At 26.2% G+C, this 24,939-nt stretch overlaps 1 protein-coding gene across 1 annotated transcript; it reads left to right on the top strand.

The window, feature by feature from the left end:
* Positions 1-883: 883 nt before the first annotated feature.
* Positions 884-17,770, top strand: LOC145843403 (putative ATP-dependent RNA helicase DDX27). Its single transcript, XM_082950879.1, has 18 exons — positions 884-1,006; positions 2,248-2,400; positions 4,684-4,743; positions 4,886-4,973; positions 8,529-8,659; positions 9,019-9,154; positions 9,486-9,659; positions 10,516-10,666; positions 10,993-11,092; positions 11,497-11,638; positions 11,939-12,045; positions 12,176-12,310; positions 13,115-13,292; positions 14,017-14,217; positions 15,358-15,437; positions 16,051-16,217; positions 17,441-17,512; positions 17,581-17,770. Exons 1-18 carry the CDS (start codon positions 920-922, stop codon positions 17,618-17,620), a joined length of 2,202 nt encoding a protein of 733 aa, XP_082807005.1. The 5' UTR covers positions 884-919; the 3' UTR covers positions 17,621-17,770.
* Positions 17,771-24,939: the final 7,169 nt, after the last annotated feature.

Here is a 24,939-nt window from a genome sequence, read left to right as displayed (position 1 = left end):
TATAAATAATTATATATTTTTTAAACATAATCAACAAAACACTCTTAATATTGGTTTTTAATTGTGTCATAAGAATTTATTGGTACCCCTTTCCACAAATATCTAGTGTTTAAGTGTCTTTGTAAGTTTGTTATAAAACTAGTACAATGATAGGGATGAGCAAGGTAGGGCTTTCAGGGGTGAACCTACCCGCCAACAAAAATCTCTGACAGGTGACATATTGCTCAGCTAGAGAAAAATTCTGCAATAGAAATAATTGAGCATTACTTGAAAAAATATCTTAAAAAGTACTCTTAAATTAGTTTTCAGTTCTAAGTAGAGCTTATTTAATAGTTTTTAAATTGATAATTTGATTATAAAGAGTTGTTTTTAGTTTATACAATTTTGACTATAAATCTCACGTTTAAACTGACAATGCCAAAGAAGAAATTGAGTTGTGATGATTTAGTTATATCATATTTTCCTGACTGAGTTGCATAGACATTTGACAGTAAATTGATAAACATCAACTACCAACTAACATGTTTTATTAAGTCGGGCTTGAAAACAACTTTTTCTGGTAGGTCAGACCCTCTAAACAAAAAGTTTAAATCTCGCTGACTAAAATAGACAAGTATGAGATATTATTGATAAAGTGGTGTTAATATTTTTTTTTATTTAAAATTTATGTTTTTTCAAATCATATGTGTAGTGGTATAAAAGCTGTGTTTATATTGCCAAAAGTTATTTACACACTTTAGTCAATTGGCTAAATACAAGATTTTGTCATTATCAATTATATAACTAGTAGTTTGTTAGCTATGTTAATTATCTCACAATAATTGCCTGAAAATAGTAATTTAAAATTTTGTATAAATCAAGTCCATTACAAACTTTACATTTCTAAGGAGTTTCACTAAATTAAGCTTAAACTAAAACAATGGATACTGATTTGGACTTAATAATGACAATTGACAGTGATGATGAGGTAATAAACAGTGAACTTGATGATAGTGAAAATGAGGAAGTAAGTCTGTTTTCAATTTTTTAATGACTGTATTATGTGATAAGTTTCACTGTGTAAATTTAAAAAATATAGAATATTATAGTTTTTTTACATAACAAAACCTAAATTAATTTTTTGCCTAACAGACAATGAGAATTACTAATATATAAGTTGTATTTATCAGTTGTAAACCGTATACAAAAAAGTTATATCTAACAAAATAGTATACATTTTGTATTATGATATAAACAATGTTTTTTGAATTATTGTGATTTTCTCTTACTGCATAATAGTTTATTTTTAAATTGAACAATTTAAAATCAATAATTAAAAGTATTTGAATGTTGTAATTAATTTAAGAAGGCTTATTATTCTTTATAAATTAAAAATTTAAATGAAAGATGTGCACTTGAAAAGACTATAAGTATTACATAAATGAAAAATATTTTTCATTATTTGTTGATTGACTAAGCCAGCTATTTACACTGCTTGTATTGTTTAAGTAAGCCTAAATGAGCTTAATTGCAAAATAGACTTGACTTGAAAAAAAATAGTCTGGAATTTATCTTATACCATTTTTTAATTAAAAAATTTTTCACACTTATCCTCACAGATTTTTTTATCATTTACAATTCGAAATCATTTTTGAGATATAGCTGGTCAAAGTCGGAGGCAACAATACTTTCCTTATGGGAGGCGCAAACTAAAATGGCAAAAATAGACTACTTCACTAAAAATTTATCTCTTGCTAAGTTTTTTGAGATAACTGCCTCAAATTTTCAGAAAATGTTCCTTGTAATCTTTAAAAGAAATTATTGGTACAAAATAAAAATTTTATAACAAAAAAACAAAATAATTTTTTTTTGTTTATTTTTTATATTAAATTTTTATTTTTTAAGTTATGTACCAACAATTATTTTTTAAATTGCAAGGAACATTTCCTGAAAATTTGAGGCAGTTATCTCAAAAAACGTAGCAAGAGATAGATTTTTAGTGAAATAGTCTATTTTTGCCGTTTTAGTTTGTACCTCCCATAACTAAGGAACCTATTGTTGCCTCCGGCTATAACTAAAGTAAATTGAATTTATAAAATCTGTAAAAAGCATCTTGTAGCTTAGTAAAAACAATATAAAATAAGATCAAGTTGTCAAAAAAGTGTTTTATCCTCCCTATGCCCTTAAAGTATTTAGAAGGTCTATTTATTTCTTTATGCATCAAATTCTCTCTCTAAAATTAATTTATAACATACAGTTTATTTTTAGGAAGTTCATGTAACTACAGTAAAAGCAAGAATTCAAAAAAAAGCTGAGTCTAAATTGTTTTCATCAGGATTTAAATTTGAACTTCAAGGATCCAATTTGTTTGAACCTACAAGTAGTATTGAGGCTGCAATAGAAAAAGGACTAAAAAAAAAGGTAGTTGTCTTAAAAATTTTTAGTATAATATTTATTAGTCTTAAAAATTTTTAGTACATAATGTGTATAATAAAATTCATGATGTCCACATATGTTTTTATTGTAGCTAATTAATACAATTAGTATAATTATACACACAAAAAGGTACAACTAATAAGGTTGCATCATCTTACTCTAACTAGGTCGAGATTAAAAAAAATTACTTGGACTATTTTCTGGTAAAATTTGATACAGTTTTGTTAATTATACATATTATCAAGTAGTATTACCAATACTACTAGTGTTTGATCAAAATGTCAGCAAAATAAGTAAGTAAAATAAGGGTTTTAAAAAAATTGCATGTTTATTACAATAAAAACACACTTTTTTAAACAAGGAAAATTTTTATTGTAAGCCAGTATATTTTGTTTATAATTTTAAACCTTTTGCTTTTAATTTTATGCATCTACTTTGGTCATCTTAGTTTTATTTATAAAGACCCTAGTTTGTTTATAAAAATACTTAATTGCAAATAGTATTTTACTACATATTTTTCATTCACCTTTTACACACACATTTACACATTCTTTTAACATTTATTAATATTAATATTAATATATTACCCAAGTAATATATAGTTTTATTCATTTACTGTTCACATATCTATTTCACACAAGTCACTTTCTATTCTCTGACATTTCATATATTAAACTTACCCTCCTACTATAATTCTTCATACCTTTATGTGTTTAGTTCCAAGTTTAATTGGAAGCCTGTATTCAAATCACAGATAAACCGTGCTTTTTTACCTACTACGCCCAAGAGAGCTAGTAGGTTTTTTACTGCAGGTTTATACTTAGCATATGACTACCTTGTTATTTTACATTTTAACTCTCATATATAACACAGTTTACTTATTAAATATTTAAAATATCTGTATGGGATATTTAATTTAAACAACCGACTGCTACTTTATCAACCAATTATTTTTTATATATATATTTTTATATTTTTATAATTATTATACACAATATATATGTAATTTTAAGTCATTGTGATTTTATGTATGTCACTGCAACTTAATTATCGGTTAGTACTTTGTAAGCTCAAAAACAAGTTTGTTTTCTTTGTGTTTTGATTTCTTAAATTTTAATTATTTCATTTTTCATTTTTACATTTAAACTAAATCTGCTTCCTAATTGTATATAACTTTGATTTAATCTTTACAAGCTTTAACATATAATATACATGTTATATCGAGTTTCTGTGATTTTTATTGTCTTTGCCGTTGTTAAGTTTTATTAAATTTTATTGATTCACTAACTAATGGTTGATGTTTTATTTTGTTCAAAATAGATTATAAACATAAAAAGTAAATTAACAAACTTTGCAATACAAATTAAACAGTTAAAATAACCTCATTTATATTGTGACGTAATTATTAGATTTAATGAATGTATTTCGTTCATTGATTAACAACAGTAAATTTGAATTAGTTATCTTTCCCATTAACGTAAATTTGTAATACAAATTTAAGAATATGTTTTTTTTGCAGAGACTATTAAATTGTGTAAATTTTTTTATAAGCATTTGGTTTTTGTAGGCAATATGTCATGTATAAATTATTAAAAATTTTTGAATTTCTAAAAGAAGTTTGATGTTTTTTTTTTTGTTTTGAGTAAATATTATTAACTTGTGGTGTACTTTTCAACTGACGCGTAGAAGGTTTATTAACAAAGAATGAGTACCATTAGGTGAGTTTATAAGTGTTGAGGTAGTTATTAAATAGAAGAATTAAAGTTTAAGTCGGTCTAAGTCAAAGAATGTCAGTCCAAAAATGCAAGATTTTGCGTATGTGTATTTTTAGTCTTAGCTGGTTAAAAAATCTACAGATCAAGTTCTGTAAAAGTATTTTTACTACCAAATGGTTTATAATACAATTAACCGTTGGATTTAATTGTTTATTTTTGTAACTTGATTTCAGTTTTTTGTATATTTTGTTTGAATTATACTTGTGCATTAAAATTATTATTTTGGGGAACTTAAATAATTCAAAATTGTTATTAACTTAATTTAACTATTTATATGATTTCAATTTTCATCAATAAAATATAAACAATATTGTAACTACAAGTTTTATAACTGATCAAATTTAAATTTTAACTATAGCTTACTTAAATTAGAACAGATTGAATGTGTTTAATGAATAACTAAAACCAAAAATTGAAAAAATTAAAATAGTTTATATTTATTTTACATATTAAGTTTTGTATAGCAGTGTTAAACTTAGTATTATTCTAACAGAAAGCAAGAACCACAGTAGAAGAAAAAATATCTAACATCAGAGCCTCGAAAGCTAAAGAAGTTAGTATTTTTAAGTTATGCACCATTGTTTGCTTGAATCTTTATAAAAATAAGTTTTAATAGCATAAAACTAATTTATCATTGATAGTTATGGTTTTGTAGAAATTTGTATCTTAAATACTTAAAAATACTTATGCTGCAGAATAATCAAGCCACAGTAGAAATTATTGTTAAAGATGATGTAGACGAGCAGGTTGATAGTGACGAAGAATTTGCACCTAGCAATAAAGGTATTTCAAATAAGTTCTAAATTTTATAATTGAATGAAAACGTTATTGTGTACAAGTTAACTTTCTAAAATCATATTTTACCTGGCGTATAGCTTTATTTATAGTTATATTGTTGGATTATTTTAAATTAAAGTGAGTAGATGTTATTATAATCATGTTTTTCTTAACTTTTATTATTTAAGTTTTTTAGTCAATTACCATTTAATAAAGCAAAACTGATTCAAGTAAACATATTTTGTTTAAACTAATATAGTAATTATATTTTTGTTATGTTTTTATAAATTCCTTATCAAAAAAACAAGTGAATTAGAAAAGTATTTGAAAACAGTCTTCTATTAATTATAGCGTAATGTGTTACGACTCTTAGTTTTATAACATTTCTAATTAATTCCTATAATTTTGCATATAATTTTTTTATAAACGATGTGAACTTTAGAGTAAAAACAAAATTTTATACTTACATTTAAATATTGAAAATCTACAAATAAGTGTAAAATAAATACAGTTACAAATTGTTCCAGTCCACAAGTTTCTTATATGTATAAACAGCTCTGGTTTTGAAATTTGTATAGATTTTATCTGGCTGTGTTACTTAAACTCATTGTTAACACAGGAAAATTTGCTAAATTAAATTTCAGTGTTAGTTACTGCAAAAATTGAACTTAGCTTTAACTGATATAGATTATATCTTTTTTTATCCGATTATTTAATTTTATCTTGAATGAAACCTTTAGGTAGTCTTACCAACTAAGATTATACACACTACTGCAGTGAAAACTAAACTTATAAATAATATTGATATTTCGCGGGTGAGATACCTTAATTTTTTCCTCTGAAGTGTTTTCTCTTACTAACTACTGGCCTTATCATGCCATAAACATTTTCGATTATATGGACGGGTGCTGTGTCATAACTCTGAAGTACGTCTAAAATTGATAAATTTTTGTTAATTTGAATTATATTTTGTGAAGAATAACTAATTGTTTAAGTGTGTTTAGTTTTTTTTCAGCAATGAACGATCTCTGAATTTTCTAATTGAAAAAATAGAATATAATAAGCTAAGTTGTTCTTCTAACTAGATCGTATCAAAGCGCAGATTGCAGCAGTGATCATTTTTTGGTCTGCTGTAAAATGCATATAAAAAAAAGTTCATGCACAAATCAAATAATTTAGGCTGAAAGTTTCGACTAAATATTGGAAAAATGCATGATAATGAAAATATTGAAAGTTTCTTAGCTCTGATGTCATCCGTCTCCTCGTTGGACACACCTGCTTCCGAGTCTTTGTCTAGGGTCCAAAAAAGTATAAACCAGAATGCCTAGAAATTTTGGAAAGAACAAACATACCAACAAAGACTGCTTTGAAGAAAACATCAAGGTGTTACTTCCTCTTTTAAGATTAAGCGACAGGCTCATGTTGATTATTAACATGACCAAAGTTGCACGAGTCAAAATTCGACGAGAAATTCTTGAGACGTAACAATCTTACCACCATGTACTTAACCCTCAGTCAGCACAGGCTTCGCTGGCTCGGTTATGATCTGAGGATGGGTGCTGAGCGAGTCCCAAAGTTTGTTTTGTATGGCGATTTGGTTGTTGGCAAACGCAACCGAGGTCCACCAAAATTACGTTTAAAGGATGTATGCAAGCGCGACCCAAAAAACTTGAGTATAAGTTATCTGAGTTGCTTGCAAATGACCTGACTGTACACAAAAGACTGAAAGTAAGGGAAAAAAAGTACTTAAGAAACTGAAGAAGATGAAGAAATGAGAATCAGAATGATTTTTTTTATTGTCTGTTTGTTTTATTAATTGCATCACTGTGCTTTAAATTCATAATTGTCATTTATTTTTATTCTCTATGCACAATTACGCATAGCCGATCGCGACGGATAGCAGGCCTATTATTAATATCAGTAAGCTACATAACTCTACATCCCCCTGGCTTATTTAAAAAAATAATATTTTAAAGAGGTTATTGAAGAAGATACAAATTTACAAAAAACTGGATTTGTTGGATAAAAAAAAGTATAAAGAAATAATAAAAACAATTTTAACTCGAAAACTTTAAAAAACAAATGTAGTTTTCTCTAGGCTTATTTCATTTTGTCCAGATTTCGATACATCAACACTGGATCTCAGTCAACTTTTTGCTTTCTTTAGAGTCACTCAAATGTAATTGCAGACTTGACAAATTGCTTCTCTGTCTTGTGTGATACTCAGCCAAAGGACAGTTTATTTGGCACAATGTTGCTTAGAAATTACTCCTAGATGTGTGTAATACAGGATTTTAAGGAAGCGGGACTGTGAACTAATGGATACCACCACTTGGCGAAAGTATGACTCCATTCACTTAGATAAATCATCACACTTAGTAAGTTGACAACCATATATCCTTCTTTAAACTTCAAACTTCTTTTAAAACCTACTTACGTTTGAAAGAACTTTGTAATTTTGTGTCATTTTTACAATTTATTTTCAACAAAAATGCCACAAAATGATAAACTTACATAATTCCACCCACATGCTAGAAATGTTTATGATAAAGTTTTTGAACAGGCACCTTAATCTTTAGTGATATTTCACCAGTAAAGTTATCATCTTGTGAGTACAGTTTATTTGGTATATTGGAACTCACATTAACTCGAATGCTTATTAGGCGGTTTAGTTTCAACGACAGGGAAGTCTTTACAGTTTGCCTGGAAATAAACGAGTGAACTGTTATAAAATCTGTGACATTTTGATAAAGTTAGTTTTGAATACCTCAACAATAATGAAAAAGAATATAATGAGCTACAAAACCTTACATTTTTTGTTATATATTGGTCTATTAAATTAATCAATATCTTAATTAAAAAAGGTGTTCTTGTGAACTTGTTTTCGTTGACTTTACAATTTCTCTAACAGAACCCTTGTTTTGGTTTTTTATAGTAAAAGAGGGAAGCTGGAAAACTTCTTTTATATGTTGTTTTTTTTTTTCCTTTTTATCTCTTTAATGTGTAACATCAAGGAAATAACATTTTGTTGTTTTTCTTTAATTTTAAGTTATATTGAGATTTTACAACCATCTAGTTCATTTCTCATTGATTAGTATTAAAGCTTGTTTAGTGTTAAAATTAATATTTTATCAAAAACTCAAACATCAGTATTATTTTGTTAAAGCTTTTAGATTAAAGCAAAAAATTATAGTTTTTAACTTACTTAATTTGAAAGTGGTAATATACAAGATTTATTTTATAAGACTTAAATATAATATGGAATTTCGGCCAAAGAGTTCAGAGGTATATAGATTATACTTAAATAAGAAATTTATAACTGATTAGACTTTAGTTGAAACCTTGTATTGTATAAAAGTCTAAAAAACTTATTTTTTTTTAAAGAGTGGCAACCCTGGTAGTAGGACTAATAGTAATGGTGTGTTTTATTATAAAACGTTAAGTTACAAATTTATTCTATTTAAAATATATATTTTTGTAAATAATCAAAATAAAGAAATACTATTTTGTAGTTTGTGAACTTATGTATGTAAATAATTTTTAAAACCTAATAAATTTTAGACAGTTTAAGAATAAAGGGTAAAACTAGTGTTGAAGAAGAAGAAGATATTAAAGATGAAATAGTTTTGGCTGAAGTCATAGATGATCATGATCATAACAATATTGGATGTAACCTAAACATACATTTTAGTGTAAGTTCCTTAACAAGGCTTATTATTATAATTTTGTCATTTATGTACAAGAAATACTTTTAAAAGTTGTATAATTTTATCCAAGGTATCAGATGCTTTGTAATGAAGTATTAATTTTTTCCTGTTTTCTGTAAGCATTATATATTTCTTTTGTTTGTTGTTAATTTTTGTACAAACATAGTGAGTGATTAGGCTATTTTCTGTATATGACATGTAATATTGTCCTCTTTTTACACTGTTTTTGTCACTTGCTGTTCTAATTTATTTCATTTTGTTAATAATTTTTCCAGTAACGATAATAAAAAATGTTTTATAATTATATCTTAAACCTGAAATAAAAACGAATTCAATCATATCAGGATATGAACTTATCTCGACCTCTGATGAAGGCTGTAAACGATTTGGATTACATAACACCAACTCCTATTCAGCAAGCAGCCATACCTGTAATTTTAAAAGGAAGAGATGTAAGTGGTTGTGCTGCAACTGGTACTGGTAAGTTCTAGTTTTCTTTGTAGTAAGCAATTGTATTACGTTATGCATTTATACCTATCATTTTGTTTTAAGGTTGTTTGTATTATTTATTTTTGAAAAATAGTATTTCTTTGATAATAAAGTATCTTAAATTGTCTAAATGTAAAAAAATCTTAAATCATGATGTCAGTAATTTATAGACTTTTATAAATACTGTACAGTGTAAAAAAATGATAGATAAAAATATAATACATTTGTACAAATTATTTAAACTTATTTATCTGTAAAAAATATCAAGTTAAAAAAATATCAACATTAAAAACAATTTTTAAGACGAACTAACAAATAACAGGAAAATCGGCAGCGTTTTTGCTCCCTGTAATAGAGCGCTTGATAAATAGACCCACGACGATTGCCACAACAAGAGTTTTGCTACTAGCGCCCGTGAGAGAGTTAGGTGTACAGCTTTTCACTGTTGCCACAGAATTATGCAAGTACACCAACATCAGAATTTGTCTTGCAGTTGGTATGTTCCTTGGTTTATTTAATTATAAGTGAAACAGCATTTTCAATAAGTATTTCAATGCTGCTATCAAAACTGATGATTTGTGTTCATATTTCTTTTGTACAATATCAGAATTTTGACAGAGTGTGAATTTAAAAGGTAATCAAATATTGTGCTGTTTTTGTCTGTTCCACAGTGGTCTGCAATCCTTCGAAAAACTTATCTGATGTTTTTCTTATGTAGGAGATTCTCTGATCTGCAGAACAATTGTATCTATCATGGCAAAAACAGTTACAAGATATAATCACCTTTTGAACTTGATTTTTGAACTTTTTTACTTAGTAAAGTTTGTTATATTACTTGATAAAGACATATTGTTTTTTGTTTCGAAACTTTCCGTAAATTAAACATAATGATATAAAATATTTGATAAAAACTTAATACATAGGTATAATTTAAGTTAAATATGTTATTTATTTACAGATTTATATTATTACTTTAAATTACCTAGAACATTTTCCATACTGTATCAAATGTAATTTATTTGAATTAAAATCTTTAAAAAGCATTCATAAGGTTTTTATGAAGCACGCAGTATTAATTATTAAAAATAATTAAGGATAAGGTGTCTTTTAACCATTTTGAATAATTATATACAAATAAGTGTCAATAGAAACCATTTCGAACAGAACACAAAAATTAAAGTCATACTCATATTTATATTCAAGTGATATTACTCTTTCTGTTTTATCTGAGATTTAAAAAATTTAAAGTCGATCATTACAACTTATAAATTTGTTAACAGCTCAACTATTTGTATTTCATATTGTATTCAGAATGAACAATGTTTTTAAATTTTTTTACTAATTTTGTTTAGGTGGCCATGACATCAAAACTCAAGAAGCATCTTTGCGTACAAATCCTGACATTGTCATAGCAACTCCAGGTCGTCTGATAGATCATTTGCACAACTGTCCTTCATTTGATTTAAACTCTATTGAAATTTTGATTTTGGATGAAGCTGATAGGTGTGTAAAACACGATTTTAAACATTACATAACTGTTTAAAACATTTAAAACAATGACATATAAAATTTAAATCACACTTAGCAAGTTCAGAGAATTTGAACCCTATATTATTTTCTTAACTTCAAATTTTACAAAACTAATAAATTTGTATTTGAAAATCCTTAACAAGCTTTTAAAAACTTGTTGCTACCTTGTTTTGTCAATGATGAAAGAGAAGTTAATTTAATTTAAAATTTAAAACCTTTTTATTGGTAATTAAAATTTGAAAATTTCTCATGATTTGAAATAAAGTTTACTTAAATATTATCTTTATTTTGTATTATAGAATGTTAGATGAACATTTTAAGGATCAAATGAAGGAAATATTAGATGTTTGCTCAAAACAAAGGCAAACACTGCTTTTTGGAGCAACTGTGTCTACAGAGGTATTTTTTGTTGTTATAATAAAAACAAGTTACTTGAGTAAATAATAAATGTACATTTCCGATTAAGTGTACGAAAAGCTTACTTAGATTAACATAATATTATATGCTAAAGTTACTTATTCTGGTATAAAAATTTGTTTATTATGAAGTTAAGAGCTTCTTTTTTTTCTTTAAGTCGTTTACTTACTATTTTATATTATGGTTCTAATATATATTATAATTTGTTTTGTAAAATGTTAATTTTCCTTGATTTAAACTCAAACAATGAAAATAGATAAAAAACTGCTCTAAACTAAACCTTTAAGACGTTTACTCAACTTAAACATAAATTCTTCTTTGTTTAGTAGATCAACTAAAATGCTATTTCATCTAGATAACATCTAATTATAAAAATTAATTGTCAGTTGGATCAGTTGGCGAATATAGCGCTGAAGCGGCCGGTGAGAGTTCGTGTTAACTCTTCGGAAGAAGTGGCACCTTTCCTCAAACAAGAATTTATAAAAATCAGAGAAGAAAGAGAAGGCGACCGCGAAGCAATCTTGTGTGGTTTGTTGTTTTGTATTTGTCCTTAAAATCGACTTATTTTAACACAAATTTTAAGTAGTTTAATATAAATAATTTTTTTTTTGACTAATTTTTTTTTAACTTGACTATAATCATTAAAAATGTATTCTTGGAATAAAGTGTTTAAAATTTTTATCAGCATGTATAAGAAAAAGTCACAGAAACATAGTATGAAAAATAAATATCCACATAATATTTTAAATCATAATAAAAAAAATAAACTAAATAGTCATCAGTTTTAAAGGTTTAAATTGAAGTAAATACAAACAATTATTTTTACAGCTCTTCTTAGTAGAACGTATTTAACGAATGTAATGGTTTTCTGTCAAACAAAGAAACAAGCTCACAGACTACACATAGTACTTGGGCTATTGAAACCCCAGATAAAAGTTTGTGTTTAGTTATTTTGTATTAGTTCAAAATTTAGTATTGTTCTATTTTTTTCAATTAATTAAAGATGATTTTTTTTTTTGCTTTTGTGAAGCTTTTAGACCGTTATTAAAAAGCGTTGTTATAAAGGCAGCTGAATTACACGGAGATTTGTGCCAAGCAGAACGAATGAAAAGTTTGAATAGGTTCAAGAATGGAGATGCGGATGTGCTTGTTTGCTCAGATCTTGCATCAAGAGGTCTTGATATTTCTGGCGTTAAAACTGTAAGATGTTTTTGACATTTTTCAAATAGAAAGTAAATATCTTTTACTTTATATTGACTCAAAATTTCTTTAAGTAAAAAAAAAAACATATTTACTACTGAATGAATGTTAAGTCTTCACTGAACTTGCATAAGTATCTTTTTTTAATGTAGCTTGTTTAAAACCGTTTATATTTATATAACAAGTTTCTTAGAAATTTCTAAAATTTTGCAAGTTTTTTATTACAGACTTACACAATCAATAATATTTGAAAACACGTAATTTTTAAAGCATTTGCTATCTTTAACAAAATTAAGTTTTTAAAAGTAAAGTTTTTGAAACAATTATTAAGAAATTATGAGTTTCATGTCTTTTTAAAATTGTAGTTTTAAGTATAACGCTTTTTGTTTTATACAATATGTTTTCAGCAAGTTTAAGTTAAATTCAATATTTTTTAAATGAGTTTTTAAGATAGATGTATGTTTTTTTAAAGGTTCATAAATTGTTCAAATCTAATGTGTTGTGAAATATAAAATACTTGATTTAAGTCCTTGCGCACATAACAAAAAAAAAGGAGTTTAGTGCAAAATAGACTAAAATCTTGTAACTATTATTTGATTGTTGATTTTTATGATTCTGATACTTTAACTTTTCATTATACATTATACTGTTAGCTAAACATTTCAATATTTTGGAATGAACTTGTTTTAATATTAAAATAGTAAGAAAAAACTTACAGTTGTGTTTTTTGTCTAAAAAAATATAAGTTTACAATTACTTGAAAAATAAAAGCATAATTTCAACCATTTAATTTTGTAACAAAAGGTGATCAACCTGACTATGCCAAACACCCTCACCCATTACATTCAAAGGGTAGGCAGAACGGCCAGAGCTCGCAAAAAGGGTGTCAGTGTTTCCTTGGTGGGCGAAACAGAACGTCCATTGCTGAAACAAGTCCTTAAGATGGCTAAAAGAAGTGTGGAAAAACGTAAAATTCATGAAAGTTTGTTTTTTAGTAGTCATAGAAGTCTTTGCAAGAGCATCTCTTACATATTAAATATTTATTTTAATATACTTGTAACTGTATATTATAATTTAAAAGATTAATTATTGTAAAAAGATATTTTAAATGCTTTAAACTTTAAAGAAAACTTCTTAAGTAATGTTAAACATTCTATTTTATTTTTGTACTATATGTTTTAAAAGTACTAAAGCTTGGTATTGTATTTTTTAAATTAATATAATTATTAATATTTGAAAAGGCATGAGTTATACCTTTTTGAAAAACTAAAATTTACAGTAGATACAGGGTTACCAAAAAACCTTGAGTTTGAGATATTAAAAAAAAAAAACTGGAACACCTAGAATTTCGAACAAAATTAATTAACAAACTTCGAGTTAAAAACTAGTTTTGCATGTAAAGTAACAAAATTTCGATTAGATACTAAAAACCTATCTAAACGATTTTTTTTAGAATAATAAAAGAAAATTCATCAAAAATACCTTTTAAGGAGTTTTACAGTATCTTTACAATGTTATTATACTATTTGAGACAGTTATTTTACTTTATGTTTAATTTATACTGAAAATAGCCGAAAAACCTTCTTTTTTGAAAACCTAAAAAAAATTAAGAAAGCCTGGAAGAAATTTACAAAAAACCTATGTCAACCCTGTTGATAAAATAATAAAGAAAAGGGAAAACTTTTCATTAAAATTATATTGAATAGGTGTTGTTGCTGCATACAAAGATGTTTTGGACAATTTGGAGTCGGAAGTAGGCGAAGTTTTGAGGATGGAGGCAAATGAGAGAAAAATTTTGGCGGCCGAAAATCAAATAAACAGAATGGAGAAAAAGTTTGTCAAAGGCGAAACCCCGGCTGTTCAGAGAAGCTGGTTTCAAAGTGAAGTTGAGCGAAGAATCTCAAGAAGTTTGATCTTTTTTTTCTTTTGATGTATAAGTTAAATATCAAGTTTAACCATTTTCAAATGTTTACATAGAAATATAAAAATAGTGTGAATGTAAAAACTTATCAATTTAATTATAAAATTATAAAGTTTACCATAATGATCTGTTAATTATTGACCTGATATTAAAACCAAAATAGTTCATTTTTACAAAAATCATTTTACATCCACGGTTCACACGCATCAGGCTAAATCAGTCATTTTTTGATTAAATTGTTAAAATGTTAAATTTTTCCCTAATAAAAATTTGATTTTTTAGCCTTAATTTTACTAAAATTAAGGCAATATTCGAAAATATCAAGATTTTTTAATACCTTTGCTTCAAATTTATGAGATTCTAAAACAAAATTGAAAATCAGTTTATTTTTTGAATACAATTTTGAAGAGTAAATTTCGTTATATATAAGCATTTTGGTCTTTGTAACTTTAATTTTACTAAAGTCAAGCTATTAGCGGTAAAGTATTAGGATTAGTCAGTAAAAATGCTATAAAAATTTCTGAATTACTATAAGAAAAATTGAAAACCAGACTTTTTTATTTTGATTGAACTAATAAGTTTTGAATTTCTTTCTTAATAACCATTTGGTTTTAGTTACCCAGCACTCTGTGAGATAGGACTCTAGAAGTAGAATGTTAAATATGTCTTTTAATGGTTACGTGACAGTTCAAGTTCATGCAAATTAAATTGTTATAGTAATTTGAGGGAGCCATGTTTAATAAAATAACAATAAATTCTAAACAAAAAAAAAAAGTCCTGCTTTTATTAAGTTAAGCAATTACAACCAAACTAATAGGCAACGTAGTTTTTTACTGTTATCAGCCAAATTAGGCGCTGATTAACCAGGATTAGAAAAATACCTGTGTGAATAGGGGCATGTCAGTTTAAAATATCAAAATTTAGCTTACGAACCCTGATATCTAAGGTAGAAATAAAACTTACCTTAATCAGCTTCTAATTTGTCTAGTTGGTTTTTAATGTATTTATAAGCTATTTTGAAATTATATCATGTGCATTATATTTATTATTTATTTAAGTTGAACTTGTTATTAGCTTTTTACCTCAAATATACACTTAAATTAAAAAAATAAAATAAAACATTCAGTTGAGAAGAGTTTAGACCACCATTCATCAGCAGGAGGAGGAAAGAAAAAGCACAAACCAAACCTTGCTAAACCGTCCAATGTATGTTTTGTTTGTAATATTTAGCTTATTAACAAATACAATATTTTATTGAATATACCAAAGATCAGAAAGCAATCATTGTATTCTTGTTAACATACAAATTTATTGAAAGACTTTATCAGCTACATTGTATGTAAATATATGCACTCAGTGACTTTAAGTATAAGAATACCTATATAAACAGTTTTGCTTTACAAAATTAATATTATTAGCTTTTTTAACGTAAAATTTATTTTACATTACATTATCTAGACATTATCTATTTAAGAATGGCGAACTTTCAATAGCTACAAATGTTTTTATAATAGTTCACACTCCATAATGTATTTATAAAAGATTATTTTCACATGTATTGTTGTTGATAGTTTTGCGGCTAAGTTTAAAGCTAATTATTTTATTAAGAGTAATTTTAGGAATTGCTATATTTTACTCATAAAATAATAAAAACAGTCTTTAAATTTATAGCGGTAATTTTTTTTTAATTTTTGAACTAGAAAATATTTTAAAGTTAGATTTTCTTTTAAGAAATGATACTATAGATTAATTAATCGAGCTAAAATGACTAGCGCATGTAAAAAAGTGAAAAATAATTTTAATAAAAAAACTGTTACAGGCGGATAGTCGCATGAAACAGGAGTTGAGCAAAAGTGAAAAATTTCGCTTGAAGTCAGCAAATCGGATGGAAGTGAGACAGGGGCGTTTCAAAAAATCAGGTAAACAGAAGAAAGTAGGCAGGTGCGTTGATCCGGAGCCACCAAAAAAGAAAAGAAAGGAAGCAAGGTTTAAATTATTTGTTAAAAATATTTTTTTTAAAGATTGCTAATAATTGACGTTGAAACTAAACTGTTTAATACTTTTTTCAATGTTTTAAATAAAATACTTATACTCACTCATTAACTGAGAAATAATAGTGTTTTAAATATAGTTTTTATACTTTTAATAGTTTTAACTGTAGTAAAAAAAATTAAAGTAGTCTTAAATGTTTTGTAAAAACTTTTTGATTATAAAATTTGAATCTGTATTTAAAGTTTAGCTTAAATGTGTTATTTAAAAGTACTGAAATAAAAATATAATTTAATGCGTTTCTTATCATTTTTTTTCAAATTTTTTAGCATTAAAAAATTGAAAAATGCTTTTAAATTTGTTTTTATTGTGGCTTGGTGAATGAGGTAGCTTGCTAAGCAGTTGTTATTTAGTAGGCATTTTTCAGTTGCTATTAACATATCTAAAAGTTTAAATTTTATTTAGAATAATATTGGGTCTTCATTTTCATTGATATAATAAAATTGTTTTAATTTTTAACGTTGAAATATAAATTAATTGGTAATTTTAAGAGCATACAATTTATAATTATAAGTAATTCTTTAAAAACAAAGTTTTTTAATCTGATTAAGTTGTTGTAAAAATAAAAATTTTGTATTCTAATTTATGGGTTTAAAACAGCTTACTAATTATAATTGGTAGTAATTATTTTTTCTTAATATTTTTTTTTTAATTTGTCGCAGAGAACAAAATTTCTGTTTAAATTTGAAAAACTAAACAGGGTTGTCTTTCAGGCTATTTTGATTTTTTTATAGTTTGTCTAGAAAACTCAGATCTATTTTGACGGCTAGTGTGAATTTTGCTCCTTTACAAATTTATGTCTTACTGAGTTTTTAAATTGAGAGTCTGAAAGCATTTATTTTATCACAAATGTTCTAAATGTTTTTGAAATTAAATAACTGTGTAAATAAATAATTTATAAAATGCATGAACCGCTTTTTTATTTTGTTTTCTTGATAAATTCAAGCTGACGAAGACTAATTTTGCCTGAATGAGCGGCAACTCTGTCTGTAGTTCTGAAGTTGTACCGTATTTGTTACTTTAACAAAACTGCTTAATTATTTAATGTATTTAAAATTATAGTTTTATTTACTATTGACTTTTTTAGAACATTTTTTTTACTTTCCATAAGTAGCAGAATAAATAAAACTTTAATTACTACTTGGTATATAATTTGACAGCAAAGCCAAGAAATCAGGTGGATTTTTTGACAAAGAAGTTTCTAATAGCGGCAAGAAAAGTAAAAACCAAAGGTCAGTTGCTAAATAGTTTTATAAAACTAAAAAATTAATAAAAACTCAACAAAAATTAATTTTAACAGGTTTAAGGGAAACAAGAAAAAGGGAAACAAGATGCGCTAAATTACAAGCATAGAAACATATATTAGCTAATTGTTTTATAGTAAATTTTTGTCGTTAAACTAGATTCGTTTTCAAAAATAAATAATTATGTGAGTTAGATTTGTAATTTAAATTTTGTTAAAAACACTTTATAATAAAATTACGTTTTAATAAACAATTAAATAAATATGTTTATAGTATATACATAGAAAATAATGTGGTTATATAAACTAAATCACCTTCCACAGAGCCCACTTGAAGGGCTTTTAAATGATTTATTGAGAAAGTTCTAGTTTATAAATAAAAAAACATATGTTTCATAAAAACAATAAGGTTGTTTTTAATCATCAGTTGTAGTATCATCAACTGTAGTATCATTGTTTTTTGTATAACTTTTGTATAATTTTTGTAAATTATAATAAAATAAAATATATAAAAATAAAAATATTATTATAACTTTTGTATTAATAATTAGCAATTTATTTCGAACCTACAGCTGACGATTAAATAAAACAATTTTATTGTTTTATGAAACATACGTTATGTTATTTTTAAACTCGACCTTTCTCAATAAGTTTTTTACATATATATGTATATAAAACTAGTAAAAATCCAAGAAAATAGTTCTCAAATCATTATTTTAAGAGAATTTAAGAGGTTAATTAATAAAAAAAAAACTTGGTTCTAAACCAGAGGTCGGCTATCTCCGTTCTCCGATGATATTTTTAATTTAAATGTGAAAAAATTAATTAAAATCACTATTTAATGATTTTAATTAAAATGAAATCAACTTTGAACAAGTCACTAATTTCAAAATTTAGTTATTATTCCGTATAGCTCTCTTCAGAATGAAGGTGCTAAAACTTTTCACAATTACTAAAAATAGCTACATTAAGAGTCAAATTTAATCTGTTAACATCATGATTAAATAGTTCTGAACCGATTTAAAGTTAAGCTTGAAATAAATTTTATTGAACAAAACATGTTAAAGACTACTCACTGAATTAATAAATAAAATATTACAACAGTGATAACACATTATTTTTAAAGTTATACACATCTCTTTGTTTTCAAGTTTTTCAGCTCGCGAATTATAATAATCAGCTGTTCTAAAACTTGATGGTGGCGAAAAACACATACCACCATTGGTGGTATGTGTTTTTCGCTCTAAATATTTGAAACTAATATCTATGTAGCTCTAAGAAAACTAGTATTGTTTAAGGAGGTATTGATATACAGGGTTGCCACTCGGTCAGGAAAAATTTAAAAAAATGACAAAAGTCAGGAAAAAATGGGGGGTTTTGAAAAAAAGTCAGGAAATTTTATAGAATAAAAAAAAAAGTCAGATTTTGTCAGTTTAAATTTACGAAATTCCTTGTTTTCCAAAGCCTTCAAATGGTAGAAATTAATTAAAAGTCGTTTAAAGTCAGAAAAAAGTTCCAAAATTTTCCTAGAAATTTACAAAAGTATTTAATTTTATTTCCAATGCCTTCATCTGGTATAAACAAGTAAAATATTCTTTACAAAGCTGCAAAAATTTTCTATTAACATATTGAACAAGTACCCTACTTGAACAAGCAGATTTTGTAAGCTTTTTAGTATTGATGATCTGTAGCAAGGACACTTCCATAGTGAAACTGTGATATATACACAAAAGTTTATCTAGCATAATTTTAGAATTATATTGTTTTTGTTTAAGTAAATAATTGAGTTCTTTATAACTAAGCAGTTAGTTTAGTATTTTATGTAACAAGTTAATGTGTATACTTTATCTCTTTATAATTTTTTCAAAGTTGTTTAAATTTATAAAATAAATTGTAAGAGAGGTAAATGTTAAGATTAAGTTTACTTATTATTTGTATTTTTTGTAGAGTAACTTAAGTTTTTAAAGTAAATAAGAGTATATTTATTTGTTACAAATTTAATACTAAATGATAAGAGGAAATATTTAAAAAATGAAAGTAAAAATAAATGAGTGCCAAAAAAAAAGAAATGAAGCCCACAAGTTGTGGCTTGATTTAGAGAAAAGGTTCTCTTCAAGAAGTGTAGGGGCAGAAGATGAGAGCGAATTAAATAAAATGAGGCAAATGATTTTAACTGTCAAGAAAATGAAGCTAAATGCAGTTCAGATGAAGGAAACCATATCTTCATTAGATGAAAAGGTTGAAGTGCAAATAAAAAAACGGAAAAAATTAATTTTAGTACATACGTTAAAAAAACAGTATTTTATTAAGTTTTTTATTGTTTTAAGGTTTGAGTTGTAAAAGTTCCTTATTAATTTAAGGTTTTAATTGTAAAAGTTCCTTATATGTCATTTGTGTATCTAGATCAGGGTTTCCCAAACTTTTTTGCAAATGCCCCCTTTAAAGAGTTTGTAAAAGCAATGGCCCCCTTCAGCATATAGTTTACTCATAAACTATACACATAAGACCTTTTTTTTTTTTTTTGCTATTCATCTGCAACTCAAGAATATCTAGTGTAAGTTTCAAATTATGGCACCCCCCCTCTTCCCCCTTTGCTGCTCATGGCCCCCTGAGTTTTTGTCTTGGCCCACTTTGGGAAACCCTGATCTAGATACATTTATGCTAGGAAATGCTATAAAATTGTGTCTTTTTTCAGACAAGCTGTGTTTATAAGGTAATAATACAAGTATATTGCTGATATAGCTGTTTATTACAAACATCAATCACTCACAGATGGTTCAAGTGATGTACTGGAAGTTTAATGATAGAACTCAGTAAAGTCTGTTGTTTTTAACGTATATTAAAATTAGATTGAAAGATTTATATAGTTTAAAGTGTTTGATTATGTATTTTAGAATAAGTTTAATTTAAATGTTTGATTTAGAAAAGTCAGGAAAATTTTGATAAAAAGTCAGGAAAAAGTCAGGAAATTTTTCTCAGCTTTATCAGTGGCAACCATGGATATATTGATGATAGTTCACCTTTAGGCTTTGCGTCACCATTAAAAGTGAACCGTTTTAGTTTTTCTATTGCATTCTGCTTTCGTCTGACATGGAAACATTCAGATGTACGACCTACTTAGTCATTTCTGCAATAACAACTAAAAACGTATACCAAGTTGCTGTAGTGTAGCATCTTAAACTATTTCATAAAGCGGACGACTGATGTTATACACAACACGAAACAATCGCTACCAAAACTTGATTAAACAGCTAGTTAAGCTTGCCTGACCAAATTAATTGAGTTTTACTCATGTGAGGAAGACGAAGGTAAACTAAGCAAGGATGTGGACCAAAGAAGGGTAAGCAATTTTTTTCAGTCTGAGTTGCCTTAATTTTCTTCCTGATGACTGTTTCGGGGTAAAACAAAGAAAAAGTTTTAAATATTATCAAGCACTAAATAACTCCCTTTTTTTCGAAACAATACAACAATAATTTCTTAAGTTAATCAGTTTGTATTTTTGAAACTGAAGTTATATCTTAGTTTGATAAAAAGAAATATTAAATGTGTTTTATTTTTGTAATGCTGTATTAATAACTTTTCAAGTTTATAATTTCAAAAACAAACGGCAGGGTTGTCTTATACTCAGTGATCAGTTTAAAAGTAACAACTAAAACAAATATTTGAGCAAACAAAACACTAATATCTTTTAAGAATATCGTATAATAATAAAATAGTAAATTAAGTTTTGAAGAGAGAGTTTACTTTTTTTTTTTAAATAGAGATTAATAAACATAATAACTATTTTTAACATTTTGTATTCTTTTTATTTTAACTTGCTTTTACTTTAAAATTTTTCGAAAATATTTGCTAGTTTTGTTTCAATTTTTACTCGTTCGGGATTTTCGCCTGTTCGTGCATTTAGACTTCTCTAAAATAGGGTTTCCCAACCAGGGGTGCTTGCAGGTAATGCGGGCAACGTTCTGGGGATGCGAGATGGCATTTCAATTTAGTTTGTTAAAAAAGGATTTTTTTTCTTTATTTTTGAGAGTGTAAACCAATTTTTTTTACTGTACAAAACATAACTATCGATATTTAAAGCTAACTAGCAATTAGACAAATATATAAAATTTTGATAACTATGTTAGGTCTACATATATTTGCTTTAATTCAACTAAACTTTCAAGCTCAATACTTATTTAGTCGTTGTTTTGATTTAAGTTTTGCTATACAACAACATAACTGTCATTACCTGAATCTAAAGTTTTTTAAAGTTATTTTTTTTAACGAAAGTTTGTTTACAAGTTTCAGACTAATGTGAGTATTAAAATTTAAAAAAAATATAGGGCAGGTAGAATATCAAGTGATTAACGCAAAACTATTTTGCTTTACCTTCAGGAAACATTTATTGTTGCAGAGGGGAGATTAAGTTCTGATGATTTCTACCTTAGGTAAAAAATAAACAAAATTTGTTTTAATGCAGTTTGTAATATCTTTTAGTTTTTGTCAATACGGTATGCCTTCAAAAAAAAATTGATATATAAATCTTCATTATTCTTTTTCAAGCTATTCTTAAATAGTTTATTACATGTACTGCAAGGGTGCGACAACAAAGTATAATACTTTAGGGATGCGGGGCGGGGCATCAAAAAGGTTGGGAACCATTGCTCTAAAGTCTAAAACGTATGCAATCGAGTTTTGATAAAGTATTGGTAAAAATATACAACTTTAGAGCGGATAGCTTAACTTTGGAAGCTTTTTTAAGCAAAAATTTTTGAAGATTAACAAACTCAAGCCGAAATGCATCTCTGCTAGTGACAATTCTGCATGTTATTCTGCACATATTTCTGTACTTCAAATTTTTGATATTTTAAAACCTGTTTTTAAAAAGGGAATTTTATATTATGAAGATCATTCTGCTTGAGTAAGCAATTCTAAATAAAAGAATCAACAATAACAGCATTAAATTACCTGAGTAGCAATTTTTTGAATAAAAAAAAAACTTTAAACTTTTTTCCAATTATTTTCATTGTTTATAAAGCTATCTAAATTTATTTATTATAGAGAACGTTCTTTTACCTTGACTTTAACAATAGTTTTTATCAGGTTGAGATTTGACTTTTTGAGTGGGCCCCCTTTGAAAAAATATGGGTTGTTTTAGATATTTTTATTTAAAAGGCTGTTGTAGGCCACTTTTTCTTTTAATGTACTTATTTATCTATGTTATAAGTACTTGCTATTTTCTTTTATTAATTTGTTAATATTTTTACAAATATGCCTCATTCTAATTTTCAAAAAAACTCAATTTTGCATAATTTTTGAAATACTCATTAGGTTTTTTTAACAAAAAGATAAATTTTTTTTAATGTTAAGTCATGGCAGTAGTACATCTTGGCATTGCCAACGATGCTCAAAAACCTTACTACAAAGATAATAGCTTATTTAAAGCGCAAAACAATTTAAGTTGTAAACTAAAGTGATATTAACACATAACAAAAGACTATGGTATTTTAATTTTTAAATTGATTTACTAGAATGCTGCTCCTTCACAAAGTTTTACCAAGTTTATAGCAAATCATTTTAATTCTGATGCAATCAGAATTGGTCACGCATTCAGGCTACTCAAGATAACTCAGACTAGTTTTAACTTTTTAAAAGATTTAAGCTTCTTGAATTTATTTTAAGCTAAGGCTAATTTATAGTTAATGATTTTTTAAAGTAAAACAATTAATGTTAATAAAGTATAATCAATTGAAAATATGTTTTAAAAAAATCTGACCTTCTTGCTGTTAATTTTTTTTCAAAAAATTTTAATTGGATTAATGTTTTCAAAATAAAACAGTTGATTAAATAATTGAAATTTTAGTGAGATCACTGCAATAAAGACAAAACTGTTCTAGATTGTAATGAAAGTATTATTATTAATGTTCATGCTGTACAGTGCTTAACTAAAAAATAAAGATAGTATATATTATATATATAAATTATATTATAAGATGTAACGTTAAAAGGCGTTAAATCCTGGAGATCCTGATAAGCTAAGCTTATCAGAATATATACCACAGATGTTTTTGTGTCAAAACTTTATTCCGACTAACGGCGTTTCACTGCTCTCAAATAAATTTAAGAACAGATCTATGGAGTCTATAAAATATTAACACACATTAGAAAAAAAACATGTATAATTATGTATAGTGTTTATGTGGGTAGTAACTATAAACAAACTTTATGGTTTAAAAACAAAGTTTGGAATAAAAACATAAAATTATAAAATAGTCTACAAAAAATACAAGTTTAATAAAAGCAAACACTAACCTCAAAAAAGCTCTAAGAATAGGCAAGTTTTTAAAATGAAAATTAAATTGAGTTGTGCAGAAATGTTACGTCATAATAAATTTAACAAATTGATCAATAATTTATGCAGCTTAAAAACATGAAGTATAAAATTTGCAAGTGTTTGTAATTGTAAATGTGAATGTTGTGAAATAAATAAGTGCATAAGTAGACAGAGTTATTTAAAGTAGAATCGTCGGTTGTGGGGACAAATATTTGATAAATCTTGCCGCTTGTTCAAAAGTAGGTCTTTATCTTCTGCTGCAATTACTGCTCTTTCTGTATTGCAAGTACAGCAGGTAGTTTCAAGGATAGATATGCTAACCATAAACATAATTTTAAAAATATAAATAAAAAACAAAGCACGCGTTTATTGGATTATGTCTGGAGCTTTTTTCACAGGTACGGTAAAATGCCAAACATGGAGTAAAGTATTGTTTCAAAGATCAAACATGCATCCAACGGAGTAAGTAGAATTTGCTCAACTTGCAATACAGAAAGAGCAGTAATTGCAGCAGAAGATAAAGACCTACTTCTGAACAAGCGGCAAGATTTATCAAATATTTGTCCCCACAACTGACGATTCTACTTTAAATAACTCTGTTTACTTATGCACTTATTTATTTCACAACATTCACATTTACAATTACAAACACTTGCAAATTTTATACTTCATGTTTTTAAGCTGCATAAATTATTGATCAATTTGTTAAATTTATTATGACCTAACATTTCTGCACAACTCAATTTAATTTTCATTTTAAAAACTTGTCTATTTTTAGAGCTTTTTTGAGGTTAGTGTTTGCTTTTATTAAATCTGTATTTTTTGTAGACAGTTTTATAATTTTATGTTTTTATTCCAAACTTTGTTTTTAAACCATAAAGTTCGTTTATAGTTACTACCTACATAAACACTATACATAATTATACATGCTTTTTTTCTAATGTGTGTTAATATTTTATAGACTCCGTAGATCTGTTCTTAAATTTATATGAGAGCAGTGAAACGCCGTTAGTCTGAATAAAGTTTTGACACAAAAACATCTGTGATATAAATTATATTATGTATATAAATTATATTATATAATAATGAATGTTGTAAAA

Source organism: Thalia democratica, chromosome 8 (assembly GCF_965202585.1).
Source record: "Thalia democratica chromosome 8, ktThaDemo2.hap1.1, whole genome shotgun sequence".
In the NCBI taxonomy this organism is placed as follows: domain Eukaryota; kingdom Metazoa; phylum Chordata; class Thaliacea; order Salpida; family Salpidae; genus Thalia; species Thalia democratica.
The sequence above is the reverse complement of the archived record's forward strand: the minus strand, read 5'-3'. Positions and strand labels throughout refer to the sequence as shown.

Excerpts from the sequence above, each read along its gene's own strand:
- LOC145843403 (XM_082950879.1), top strand. The coding sequence starts at position 920 with ATGGATACTGATTTGGACTTAATAATGACAATTGACAGTGATGATGAG. Across the intron at positions 14,218-15,357 it reads TGAGCGAAGAATCTCAAGAA|TTGAGAAGAGTTTAGACCAC; the intron begins GTTTGATCTTTT and ends TAAAACATTCAG. Across the intron at positions 15,438-16,050 it reads ACCTTGCTAAACCGTCCAAT|GCGGATAGTCGCATGAAACA; the intron begins GTATGTTTTGTT and ends AAACTGTTACAG.